Source organism: Cetorhinus maximus, chromosome 29 (assembly GCF_964194155.1).
Source record: "Cetorhinus maximus chromosome 29, sCetMax3.hap1.1, whole genome shotgun sequence".
In the NCBI taxonomy this organism is placed as follows: domain Eukaryota; kingdom Metazoa; phylum Chordata; class Chondrichthyes; order Lamniformes; family Cetorhinidae; genus Cetorhinus; species Cetorhinus maximus.
In genome coordinates, this window is record NC_135907.1 from 23,821,819 (window position 1) to 23,835,879 (window position 14,061).

The following is a 14,061-nucleotide window of genomic DNA, read 5'->3' on the forward strand; positions in this document are numbered from 1 at the left end:
GTGGGGGAGGGTTGCAAGTGTACTTGGCGGTAGTGACACTGACCATTTCGTCTGCTTGCCCCTCGTTGGTTTTGGCCGCCTGTGCATAAGTGAGGTAGCATTTGGGGCAGGTCTTGTAGAGGTGGCCTGCCTCACCACACAGGTTGCAGCATTTAGTCTGTTCACAGTCCTTTGTCTGGTGCCCTTCCTGCTTGCAATTCTTGCAGATGATGGTACTGCTGTTTGGCTGCCACATGACCAGACTTGCCACATGAGCGACAAACTTTGGGCTGCCCAGCGTAGATGAGGTAGCCGTGGCTTCCCCCAATAGCGAAGCTGGAAGGGGGATGGAGGATTGCTCCCTTACCGTCCGTCTTGACCTGGCGTTTGCTGGTCCAAATCCCAAAGACGTCTTTGACGTCGGCGCCATTCCCAACCTTGTCGACGTACCTGGCGAGGAAGGTGAGCACATCAACGACAGGAAAATGGGAGTTGTAGAGGTGCACAGCTACCACACTGTCCCGTTGTGACGTCAGAGCAAAGAGTGGCTCCGCCGTGAGGATTCTCGTCTGCGGCTGGTCCCTCTTCTCCTTGGACACCCTCAGGGACTTGATGGAGGCAGCAACGTTCTTGAAAGTCACATCGAAGTATCCAACCCCGGGGAAGTCCTGCAGACAGTAGATCTCCGCAGCTTCAAATCCACAGGACTCCTGGAGGATCCTCTTAATGAAGAAGGCACGGTCCATGGGTGTACCTCGTTCGCTGTCCTTCACAGCCACCCTAACGGTGTTAGGTACCCCCTGGTTTGGGGCTCGACTGGCTCCAGCCATCGCCCCTCTGAGCCCCCGATATTAGGCACAGGCGGAAGCAACTCATACGAGCAGATACTACACTCGAGCTTGATATCTAACGGGCGCAGTTATGCTTTTGATATACTTGGAAGATTATTTTGGGCGCAAGTTCATATTTTTGATGGAGTTACAAGAACGACACGACATTAATATTTTAAATATATTTACAAGATTATGTAACGTGAGCAATAAATACTTTACACGTATTTAACATTTAAGCATTAAAATCACAATCTTGTTTTAAAGAACGAATGTATTTACATTGAAGATGAATGTAGTGTTTTAAAAATAAAGTAAGGTTAATATGCAAAGTTATATTTTAATAATTAAGCAATAATTGATGATATAATAGGGTCAATTAAAATGATTTTAAATATGATGCAATTAATAATTTATACTTTTTTTGGCAAAATTTGATGCATTTTGTGCATCTTGTGTGGTTTTGAATTTTTTTTTGCGAATCGCCTTTTCTTCCCCCTCCCCACCCTCTCGCCGTCTTCGTACTTTGCGGCTTCCATGGGTGTCAGCGCGCGCCGCCCCCCGCGGCGCCCAGGGTGCGTGCGCACCCGCGCCCGCCCCCGCCCCGCGCGCTCCCACTCCCACTCCCGTCGCGCGCCCGCCCGCCCCGCGCGCTCCCGGCGCCGAGGAAGAGGCTGCAGGAAAGATGGAGACTGCAGCAGCTTACGGAGCTGGCAGAGCTGGGGGAGCCTTCGACCCCCTCACCTTCATCAGACAGCCTCAGACCATCGTCAGGGCCGTCAGCTGGGTGAGTGAGGGAGGGAGTGAGGGGGTGAGGGAGGGAGTGAGGGGGTGAGGGAGGGAGTGAGGGGGTGAGGGAGGGATTGAGGGGGTGAGGGAGGGATTGAGGGGGTGAGGGAGGGGGTGAGGGAGGGAATGAGGGAGGAGGAGGGGGTGCAGAGGGGATTAAATCAACTTTTTGGGGGGGGAAGGGGGTTAAATCAGCTTTTCTGGGGGGGAAAGGGGGTTAAATCAGCTTTTCTGGGGGGGGGAAAGGGGGTTAAATCAGATTTTCTGGGGGGTAAAGGGGGTTAAATCAGCTTTTCTGGGGGGGAAAGGGGGTTAAATCAGCTTTTCTGGGGGGGAAAGGGGGTTAAATCAGCTTTTTTTGGGGGGGAAAGGGGGTTAAATCAGCTTTTTGCGGGGAGGCAGGGGGTAAATCAGGTTTTTTGGGGGGAAAGGGGGTTAAATCAGCTTTTCTGGGGGGGGGAAGGGGGTTAAATCAGCTTTTCTGGGGGGGGGAAAGGGGGTTAAATCAGCTTTTCTGAGGGGAAAGGGGGTTAAATCAGCTTTTCTGGGGGGGAAAGGGGGTTAAATCAGCTTTTCTGGGGGGGAAAGGGGGTTAAATCAGCTTTTCTGGGGGGGAAAGGGGGTTAAATCAGCTTTTTTTGGGGGAAAGGGGGTTAAATCAGCTTTTTGCGGGGAGGCAGCGGGTAAATCAGGTTTTTTGGGGGGGAAAGGGGGTTAAATCAGCTTTTTGAGGGCAGACAGAGTTAATTCAGCTTTTTGGGGGGGAAAGGGTTAAATCAGCTTTTCTGGGGGGGAAAGGGGGTTAAATCAGCTTTTTTGGGGGGGAAAGGGGGTTAAATCAGCTTTTTGCGGGGAGGCAGGGGTAAATCAGGTTTTTTGGGGGGGAAAGGGGGTTAAATCAGCTTTTTGAGGGCAGACGGAGTTAATTCAGCTTTTTGGGGGGGAAAGGGGGTTAAATCAGCTTTTTTGGGGGGGAAGGGGGTTAAATCAGATCTTTGAGGGCAGACTGGGAGTTAAATCAGCTTTTTTGGGAGGGAAAGGGGGTTAAATCAGCTTTTTTTGGGGGGAAAGGGAGTTAAATCAGCTTTTTGAGGGGAGGCAGGGGGTTAAATCAGCTTTTTGAGGGCAGACTGGGAGTTAAATCAGCTTTTTTGGAAGGGGAAAGGGGGTTAAACCAGCTTTTTGAGGGGAGGCAGGGAGTTAAATCAGCTTTTTTTGGGGGGAAAAGGGTTAAATCAGCTTTTTGGGGGGAAAAGGAGGTTAAATCAGCTTTTTTGGGGGAAAAGGAGGTTAAATCAGCTTTTTGAGGGCAGATGGAGTTAATTCAGCTTTTTGGGGGGGAAAGGGAGTTAAATCAGCTTTTTGAGGGCAGACTGGGAGTTAAATCAGCTTTTTGAGGGGAGGCAGGGAGTTAAATCAGCTTTTTTGGGGGGAAAGGGAGTTAAATCAGCTTTTTTGGGGGGAAAAGGGGGTTAAATCAGCTTTTTGAGGGCAGACAGGGAGTTAATTCAGCTTTTTGGGGGGGAAAGGGGGTTAAATCAGCTTTTTGGGGAGGCAGAGGGTTAAATCAGTTTTGGGGGGGACAAAGGGGGTTAAATCAGCTTTTTGAGGGGAGACGGGGTTAAATCAGCTTTTTTGGGGGAAAGGAGGTTAAATCAGCTTTTTTTTTGGGGGGAAAGGGGGTTAAATCAGCTTTTTGAGGGGAGACGGAGTTAAATCAGCTTTTTTTGGGGGGGGGGAAGGGTTAAATCAGCTTTTTGAGGGGAGATGGGGTTAAATTTTCTTTTGGGGATGATGGGTTAAATCGGCTTTTTGGGAGACAAGGAGTTGAATTTTATTCTGGGGGGACGGGGTTAAATGAGCTTTGTAGCAGAGATGGGGTTAAATTCTTGGGGGCAAGGGGGGGTTAAATCAGCTTTGTGACAGAGAGAGGGTTTTGGGGGAGATGGGGTTATATCAGGTTAAATCAGAGGGCTTATTCAACTTGGGGGTTGGGAGAGGGATTAAACCAGCCTTTTTGGGGAGGGTGGATAAATCTAACTTGGGGGAGACAGCAGTCAAAGCCTGCTTTTGTGGGGGAGCAGAGAAGGGACCTTGGATTGGGTAGGCTCGTGTGTGTATGAGAGAGAGAGAGAGAGGTGGGGGGAGAGAGGGAGAGGACAGAGATAGTGGAGGGGTGGGGGAGGAGAGGCAGATGATCATAAGATGGGGTAGGCCTGTGAGCTTGAGGCTGAGCAATGTCACCTAGCAGTCAAACAAGATAAGACATCAGTTTGACAGGGAGCTGTTCAAAATGTCCTGACTATTTGGTGCTTTGTGTTAATTGAGAATCATTGCACACCCCATGTCCCCTTCCCTCTGCTTTAATGGATTTTATGAGCATTTGCAATCTGCTCCATTCTAATTAACACAGGATTGCTGACCTTGTTTATGAGATATTCATATTCCTGATCCGAGTGCTGTATAATGTATACAGGATATGTTTTAAATCTACACCCAGCATCTCTTGAGATTTCTGCAATATTGATGGTGTTAGGCAGTATTTAGCAACAGTCCAGAATCTGTACGTTTAAATGGGGTTAACTCAGGCGAGACTGGCTCTGATCTGTTTTTTGTGTTGGATTTTATTAGCAACAGCTTGTACAACGATCAACACTTTAATTGTTTTAAAAAATGTAAAATTAAACTGAATATGTTACAAAACCTTTTATCACCCGAGAACAAAGTCAAATTATTACTTAAAATAGATGTAACTGTGGTGTTTTTCTGTGTCTGTGCGTCCCTTACCCTGTTTGTCTGTCTCCATGTCTCTTGCCATGTTTGTATCTGTGTGTCCCTGGCCTCTCTGGCTGGGGCCCAGGGATCCCTCGCCCCACTCTGTCTGCGAGTGTCTCTCTCTCTCTCTCTAGCTTTCTGACTGTCTGTCTATGTGTCTTCCTCTCGTTTTGCCTGTGTCTCTCTGTGGGTTGATGTGATAGGGGGTCAGGGTTTTCCTGGGGGTGATGGAGGATGGATCCAACGCTGTGCGAGGGAGGGAGGGATGCTGAAACCCTTGAGCCATTTTGTTGCACTGAGGTCGGTGGGATTCAATGGAGCGATTGACTATTAGTGCAGCAGAGAGAGTGGGGCAGGAGAAATGTGGAAGATTTGCAGCAAAACACAAAATGAATGGAGATTGTGAAAGTGTTAACTGGCGACAGACAGTCAGAGACACAAGGAACAAGTGTCTGTTGAGAAACAAGATTTAATTTCTTGAGCCTTTGGCAAGTTGTAGGGAGGGAGTGGAATAATTGAGCTTTTGAGCCTCGACTGGATGATGTATAAAATCTCAGCACAGTAACACAAAGGGGCTTAATCTTTAAGGCTATATCTCAGTGAGCTTTCCTCTGTCATATCTCAACTCCTTTTAATCAGAAGGCTGATTGTTCAGAGTTCCTTCAATGTTTTGGAAAGAAGAGGCAATGTTTTATTGGTCTGGTAATGTGTGTTGTTGAGCTTAGGTCTAGTCTGGTCTTTAAGGTGGTTTTAATAGGTGTTGAAAGTAAACTTAATCATGTCGGAATCATCTCAAAGTGCCCTTTTTTAAGAGTTCTGCTGATATAAAAGAGAAACACATTCAAGCTAAACTATGCAGAATAAAGCTGAACAGTTCCATCTAAAAGGGTAAAAGCAAAATACTGTGGATGCTGGAAATCTGAAACAAAAACAGAAAATGCTGGAAAAATTCAGCAGGTCTGGCAGCATCTGCAGAGAGAGAAACAGAGTTAACGTTTCGAGTCTGTATGACCCTTCACAGAGTTCTGAAGAAGGGTCATACGGACTCGAAACATTAACTCTGTTTCTCTCTCTACAGATGCTGCTAGACCCGCTGATTTTTCCCAGCATGTTCTGTTTTTGTTCCATCTAAAATGGTACCTTCCCAACTTAATCAAAGTGTTGTTATAAGTGTCTATAGGGTGCACCGTACCCTTGCAGGTCAACTAGTCATGAAAGGTATTAACCGTACCATTGTACACAGCACGCCATGTGCCTGGCACAAGATTAGTTTCTCCTGCCTGATGTAGGAGGACCCCTCACTCAGTGTGACTGAGGATATGTTGTGGTCAGTGAGCTAGGGTTGGGGGTAGGGGCAGTGGGGGTGGATCGCTGCATGTGAAGGGAGTGTGTTGGTCACTTTAGTGGGGCTGTGCCACAGTGAACTAGAATGCACATGGGACTTTGACACAGCATTTCCCCAACATGAGTTTGTGGCTATGGCTCTCAGAGCTCATGGTGGATGTACCTTAGGTGGAAGTAGGTTGCTCAGGTAGTGAATCTTTTCCTCATTCTTGTCCCAGGAAGTTGCCCAGTTCTGTCTGCCCAGCGTTCTTGTGTTGAGGTGGCTATGCTGTGGGGGGTGAACTAGTGGAAGAATTTAGTTTGTTTTTTTTTGAAAAATACACTTTATTCATAAAATATCTGGAAGAACATTACAAAACATTTCAAAATCACCATCACAAAAGTACAATCAGATTCAACTTTTACGCATGGATCACAAGGTGCATCAATACAATCATTGAATATTACAATCATTTCAATATGGTCATTACAGACAGTCAGATAATGGTATTGGAGTTATCAACATACATCATGTTTCACTCTGAGGTGCTTCAATACAATTATAATACAATTTGTACTCAATGCATACATTCATTTTGAGCTGTACAGCCCGAGGGGCTCTCAACAGTTCCCAGCCCCTCGGTGCACTGTGGCAGAAAGGTCTTAGACAGCGACCCTTCCCCATTGTGCCTTTGCGGCGGCTGCCCCAAGCTTTAGTGCGTCCCTCAGCACGTAGTCCTGGACCTTGGAATGTGCCAGTCTGCAACACTCGGTCGGGGACAATTTTTTGCACTGGAAGACCAACAAGTTTCGGGCAGATCAAAGAGCGTCTTTCACCGAGTTGATGATCCTCCAGCTGCAGCTGATGTTTGTCTCAGTGTGTGTCCCTGGGAACAGCCCGTAGAGCACAGAGTCCTGTGTCACAGAACTGCTCGGGATGAACCTCAACAGAAACCACTGCATCTCCCTCCAGACCTTCCTGGCGAAGGCACAATCCAGTCTAGTTTGTTGTTGATATACCCCACCTCTTCAGTAAAATTCATTCACATTCAATATCTAGGTTCTCTTCATTTCCCTTTTTGTTTGTTCTTCCCTTCTGTCAATGCTCCTGCACCATTTTCACCTCTATGTAGAAAAGAGAAATCACTATCATTTTCTTGTCACAGTCGACAGGATCTAGTGCTCACTGACCTCACCAGGATCAAAGCCAAAGGGGGAATATTTGCTATGCTAAACAGTTCGTGTACTCTGCATCACTGATGTGCACCAGGGATTATATAGCAGAAGATTCCATGGCCACTATTTGAAGAACAGCAGGGCAGTTCTTCCAGTGTCCTGGCCAAAATTTGTCCCTCAGTTAAAAATCACGACCTGGTCAATAGCACATTGCTGTTTGTGGGAGCTTGCTGTGTGCAAATTGGCTGCTGCGTTGCTTTGAGCACACTTTGTGGGCTGTAAAATGCTTTGCAACATCCTGAGGTTCTGACAGGCGCTATGGAAATTGAAGCTCAGTCACTTGTTTTTTTTTTTGCCTCCTGAAGGTGGGAGGGATTCTCAAATTCAGCTCCGCAGTTGTTACCAGCCTCCCCCATGTGGCTAGTATTCTTGTGAGCCTGGTCTGATGGGCTATTGAGTTGAGCGTGACGAGCCCGACCCTGCTCGTTCCTGTGTTCACTCTCGCCATTGTAAAACTTCCCAGCCGCTGTCTCCAGGCAGTGATCCAAAGCTAAAAACAAAAAACTGCGGATGCTGGAAATCCAAAACAAAAACAGAAACAGAAATACCTGGAAAAACTCAGCAGGTCTGGCAGCATCGGCGGAGAAGAGCACAGTTGACGTTTCGAGCCCTCATGACCCTTCAACAGAACTTGCTTGTCCTGCTATCCACTTGTGCTAGTCGGGAGTGGATAGCAGGACAAGCAAGTTCTGTTGAAGGGTCATGAGGACTCGAAACGTCAACTGTGCTCTTCTCCGCCGATGCTGCCAGACCTGCTGAGTTTTTCCAGTGATCCAAAGCTGATCGTCCAGAATGAGATGACTGGGGAAGTGAACCCTGAGAATGAACTACATAAATTCGATCTGTGGAAACCAGCATTTCCTTCAATCGCGAGCGTAATTACAGACTGTCCCTGTGCCACTAAGACCAGATGGGAGGTGGCAGTTGGGGCGGGGGTAATGGTGTTGGTATCTGAGTCACATTTATGTGCCAGAACTGGAAGGAGAGGAACTGTCTCTCATTTCTACAATACCTCCCGCAACCTCAGAACATCCCAAAGTACTTTACAGCCAATGTAGTACTATCAACGTGCAGTCACTGTTGGAATGTAGGGAACGCAGCAGCTAATTTGTGCACAGTATGATCCCACATTCTCAATGTGAGAATGACCAGATAATCTATTTTAGTGATGTTAATCGAGGGATAAATATTGTCTCGGACATCGGGGAGAACTCCCCTGCTCTTTTTCGGAATGGTGGCCTGGGATCTTTTATGCCTACCTGAGAGAGCAGACAGTGTCTCGGTTTAGCATCCCACCTAAATACTAGGAGAAGTACGTGATTTCTGCTTTGTCTTGTGGGCGTGTGTGTACATTTTAAAAACGTTGTTACAGGTACATTGGAGGATAAATTGCCCCCGAATCACTAAGTATTAATGTTGTCTGATACATTTGTGAGATGTTCTTAGTTTGTCATCATTTCTAGTTTGTCATCATTTCTAATCACACCCAACTCCCGGTGATGGACCTGTTGCCACCAATACTTTACAGCCTAAAATATTCTCCAGACACAAGTCGGGTTTGGAAGGACATGATCAATAACCTTTCTGCCGGGTGTTGTAGTGAAATTCATTTGGCCACAAAGGCAAAAATCAACCTTTTTGCCATTTGTCTGTGCAGCGTAGAATCACATCATGATACTATGCAAAAGGAGGCCATTTGGCCCATTGTACCTGTGCTGGCTCTGTGTAATTAGTTTCACAACTACTGACCCCCTGCTATTTACCCAATTTCCTTTTTGAAAGTTACTATTGAACCTGCTTCCACCACCCTTTCAGGCAGCGCGTTCCAGATCGCAACAACTCGCCGTGAGAAAAATCCTTTCCCCTCATCTCTATCTAGAAGCAAAGTACAATTGTAATGCAGATTGAAACCACAGGGTTTTTTTCCTGAACCTCAGTTTAAAATGTGGGGTCAGAGAGTCGGGTGAGAGTATGTGTGCCTCAGTCTTCCTTAGACTCAGGGGAGGTGCCAGAGGACTGGAGAATTGCAAACATTATGCCCTTGTTCAAAAAAGGTGGTAAGGATAAGCCCAGCAGACCAGTCAGTTTAATGTCAGTGGTGGGGAAGCTTCTTGAACTAATTATCCAGGATAGAATTAAGAGTCACATGGAATAATGTGGGTTGATTAGAAAGAGCCAGCATGGATTTTCAAAGAGGAAATAGCGTTTAACTAACTTGCTAGAGTTTTTTGAAGAGGGAACAGAGAGGGTTGATGAGGTTAATGCTGTTGATGAGGTGTACATGGATTTTCAAAAGGCGTTCGATACAGCGCCGCACAACAGACTTGTGAGAAAAGTTATAATTCATGGAATAAAAGGGACAGTAGCAATGTGGATACAAAATTGTCTGAGGGATAGGAAACAGAGTAAAGGTTAATAGGTATTTTTCAGGCTGGAGGAAGGTTTGTAGTGGAGTTCCCCAGGGGTCGGTATTGGGACCCTTGCTTTTCCTGATATTTAATAGTGATCTAGATCTTGGCGTGCAGGGGACAATTTCAAAGTTTGCGGATGATACGAAACTTGGAAGCAATTTAAACTGTGAGGGGGACAGTATAGAGTTTCTAAAGGACATAGACAAGTTGGTGGAGTGGGCAGATAAGTGGCAGGTGAAGTTCGATGCGGAGAAGTGTGAGGTGATGAATTTTGGTGGAAGAACATGGACAGACAATATAAAATAAGGGATACAATTCTTAAGGGGGTGCAGGAGCAGAGGGACCTGGGTGTGTATGTTCATAGATCATTGAAGGTGGCAGGACAGGTGGAGAGAGCAGTTAATAAAGCATACAGTATCCTAGGCTTTATTAATAAGGACATAGAGTACAAGAGCAGGGAGATTATGCTGAGCATATACAAGACACTAGTTAGACCTCAGCTGGAGTATTGTGTACAGTTCTGGTCGCCACACTATAGGAAAGATGTGAACACATTGGAGAGAGTGCAGAAGACGTTTACACAAATGGTCCAAGGGATGAGAAACTTCAGCTATGAAGATAGATTGAAAAGGTTGGGACTTCTCCTTGGAGAGGAGATGGCTAAGAGGAGATTTGATAGAGGAGTTCAAAATCATGAGGGGGCTGGATAGAGTTGATAGGGAGAAACTGTTCCCACTTGTAAAAGGATTGAGAGTGAGAGGGCACAGATTTAAAGTGATTTGCAAAAGATCTGATGTGAGAAAAATCTTTGTCACACAGCAAGTGGTTCGAGTCTGGAATGCACTGACTGGAAATGTGGTGGAGGCAGGTTCAATCGAGGCATTCAAGAGGGCATTAGATGATTATTTGAATGGAAACAATGTGGAAGGGTACAGGGAAAAGGCAGGAGAATTGCTCATTCGGAGAGGCAGTGCAGACACGATGGGCCGAATGGCTTCCTTCTGTGCCGTAACTTTCTGTGGATTTAGATGCTCTCACAGGCATCGTTTCCTGGCAAGATGGAGCATTTCATGATCCATTAGCCAGTCAATGCCGCCACCACCAGAGTGCAGTGTGCACGATCTAACAGGGTCATTTTGACAGCACCTCACCCCAACTCATGACCTGTGGGACCAGCAATCTTGTAGGGCTAGCACAGCCTCCAAACACCATTCCTTCATCAGCACTGGGTCAGCATCCCGGAATTCCCTAATTAAACAGCATTGTGGGGCAGCACCTTGACCACGTGGACTGCAGCAGTTGAAGGAGAAGGTCCAACATGGCCTTCTCAGGGCAACTGGATATGGACAGTAAATATTTAACTTGCTGGGGATACCCCTTTCCCAAGAATAAATTAAAAAGGGAGGCTTTTTACAATGCGAGATCTGGAGTGTGCTGCCTGAAAAGGTGGTGGAAGCAGATTTATTAGTACTAAAGGCAGTGGGGGCTGGGCTTTTAAATTTATTCAAGGCTGAGTTAGATTTTTGATAGACGAAGGAGTCAAGGGTTATGGGGGTGGGGTGGGCAGACAGGAAAGTGGAGCTGAGACCACAACCAGATTTTATTGAATGGTGGAGCAGGTGTGAAGGACCGAATGGCCTACTCTTTCTCCGCAGTCAAGTGCAGTGTAAATTGCATTGAAAAATTCATATGTAGCCGAAGTAATCAGGTTAAAAACAAGCAAACATGTAACAATCATGTAGCAACAAAAATAGACAACAAAATTCAGCAGGGAACAGGGAAATGGTAGATGGGATATGAAAAGAAAGGTAATATTGAATTGAAATTACAAACTGGTGCGCCATTCCTACATTACAGGCACTTCAGTGCCTATACATGTCTTTGATTGAGAAGGGTCTGCTCATGCATCTGGGAGCGTGTCAAGAATGGGTTGATCTGCCTACATTCTCACTCACTGCATGACAAGGGCTCTCGCTACTGTTTTAATGTCAAGCAAATATTATGGAGCACCTGCGTGTTGTGTGGAGAAAGGGGCATTTGGCCCTTCTCTGTCCAATTTAATCAAGTTGATGGACGGCCTCCTCTCTCTGCTCAAAGGGAAAGATGAAACCTGTGCTGAGACTTTCTCATAATGAGATCTCAGAATGAGCAAGCTCCATAACCAGGGACAGCAAGCTTGGTTTCAGAGAGTTGAAAGATATTGGGGTGGGGGGGTGGGGGGTGGGGGGTGGGGGGGGGGCCTGAGTTTGTTGTTCTGTCGTTATTGCTACCTACAGATGTTCTACAGAAGCAAGGAAGTCATAGGCAATTGACTCTGTATGCTGCACATTTAACTGTGTTGTTGTCTACTTGGTCCATTGATTTTATTTTTATAAACTGTGTAAATAAATCAGATTTATTAGCTTGTCAAAATGTGTCTTAACGGATGAGGTATTCTGCCTTTTGGGTTGACAGGAGTTGATGTAAGAATGCTGCATCAATTCCAGTTTGCCTGTGTTAGGGTCAGCTACGCAGCCCTGGATCACGAGGACTTGTGTGGCTCACTCACACACACACACAGCCTGGTACAACTCCCAATCAACCCCCTCACTGCAAACCCTGGCTGTACTTTGATGCATCCAGTGTTTTTGCTGGGGGGGTGGGGATGCATGTGTCAAGCTATGAACAGGCTCTGCGCTGACAGGTACATGTGTGCGTGGCGGGGAGGTGGGGTAGGGAGGGAAGAGGCAGTGTGTTCCTGCATCACCCGAAGTCCTGTTGGCTCTGTTCCCTGCTCCATGCCATTAAGGTCACTGGAGGATTAGCTTCCTCGACAGAATGAACCTAAGGGGTAGAGAAACAGAGGGAGGAATTTAAAGGGAGATAGCAAAGAGAGAAAATTGGGAGTGAGTTAGAGAGAATGCTACTTACTGAGCACCATCCAGAGTCGCTCATTTGGAGGGAGATGTTGGTTCAAAATTGTAACTTATTTCCACATGCTCAATCTTAAAGCCACACCGCTCTGAGTGTCTAACAGGATTTATGCTCCATCTCATTCTTGTTAATCATTGATCTTATTCCTTGCAACTCCCCAATCTTGACAACTCTGGCTAACAAGGAAGGGAGCAAGGGAAATCAGGAAATAATTGAAGCGAGGCACAGTTTGACAGGGACGTAGAAATAATAGTGAAGGAGGAGAACAGGCTGTGGAGGGGCCACGGGAGGAGAATCAGTAAGTGAGAGCAAGTCTTGTGTGAGCGAATAAGGCTTGCATGCACTGCAGCGGGCAAGCAAAGCTGGTGGAGAAATTCCTGTAGACTTGCACGCTTGAATTCTGTCAGCTGCTCCGTGTAGGGTGTGCTCAGCCCCTTCAAACCTATTTCCTGCACATCTGCGTATCTTCCAGTGCACCTCTACCCCTACTCCCACATTCCTGAACAACCTGCTCCTGTCATTAATACACAAACAGAAGCTACACAGGCAATACCATAGAGAACAAACCTGAGGAAGCCATGAACAAACTAATGTAATCCGGTCAGACCTCACCTTTCGTTCTCGGTCCCCTTCTGGTCATGCAATAACAATAATGTGCATTTATATAGCACCGTCAAGACACTTTACAGGAGCGTTTTTATAAACAAAATTTGATAGCAAGCCACATGAGATATTGGGACAGCTGACCATAACTTTGGGCAGAGGTTGGATTTAAGGAGCATCTTAAAGGAGAAGAGAAGAGGCAGAGAGGTTTAGAGGCAGAATTCTAGAGCTTTAGGGGCCCGGACTGCTGGAGGCATGGCTGCCAATGGTGGAGCGATGGAAATCGGGAATGCACAGGAGGCTGGAATTAGAGGAGTGTAGATGTCTTGGAGGGTTGTGAGGCTGGAGGAGATTACAAAAATAGGGAGTGGGGAGGGGGTGTTTGTGAGGCCATGCAGATTTGAAACCAGAATGAGAATTTTAAAATCGAGGCGTGCTGGGCTGGGAGCCAATTGCGGTCAGTAGGGGCAGGGGTGATGCAAAGCACTTCACAGCCAATGGCATGCTTTTGACGTGCAGCCACTGCTGTTTCATAGGAAAACATGGCAGTCAATTTGAGTGCAGCAAGATCCCACAAACAACCAAGAGATAAGTGAGCGGATGACCTGTTTGTGTTGGCGCTTGTGGAGTCAGTTCGTGCCTCTCTTTTTTTCCTTGGCCCCAACCCTGTCCTCTTCCCTGAATCAACACCTTATCTTGCTTGTCTATTCCTGCGGCTTGTACTTGCTGCCTTGCCCCACCTTAAACTTTCTGCTGTTACCTCACTCAGAAGACTAACTCCTTTTCTGTCTTGGGATGTGGATGTCTCTGGCAAGGCCGCCATTTATTGCCCACGCACCCTGGTTTCTCCTTGCGAAGGTGGTGGAGAGCTGCCTTCTAGGCAGCAGAGGTCACAGATTTTGGGAGGCGGTGTCGAAGGGTAAAATGATGATTATTTTACTCTGGAAATTTCAACCATATTATCTGAAGACTGTAGGCAGTAATATTGCTGTATTATGCCAGGGGTTTCCAAAACAATCTTCTTATCTCACTCACCCCCACCCCACCCCACCCCTCCCCACCCCACCCCAGTTGCACTGTTACAGGTTGTGAACTCTTTCATCTCCCCTCCTCGCTTCCTGTCAGGCCTTGAGCTGTAATGTGGAGAACAACGTGACCACATCGCAGACAATTTAACGTCGGTATTTTTAGGTTAGGCCTGA

General features: G+C 46.7%; 1 protein-coding gene across 1 annotated transcript in view; it reads left to right on the plus strand.

The window, feature by feature from the left end:
• Positions 1-1,476: 1,476 nt before the first annotated feature.
• LOC144669351 (synaptogyrin-1-like) overlaps positions 1,477-14,061 on the plus strand; it is a 17,737-nt gene continuing 5,152 nt past the window's right edge. The window contains exon 1 of the mRNA XM_078531714.1: positions 1,477-1,596. Within this exon, the coding sequence (XP_078387840.1) occupies positions 1,495-1,596 (102 nt within the window). The 5' untranslated portion in view covers positions 1,477-1,494. The remainder of the gene's footprint in view (positions 1,597-14,061) is intronic.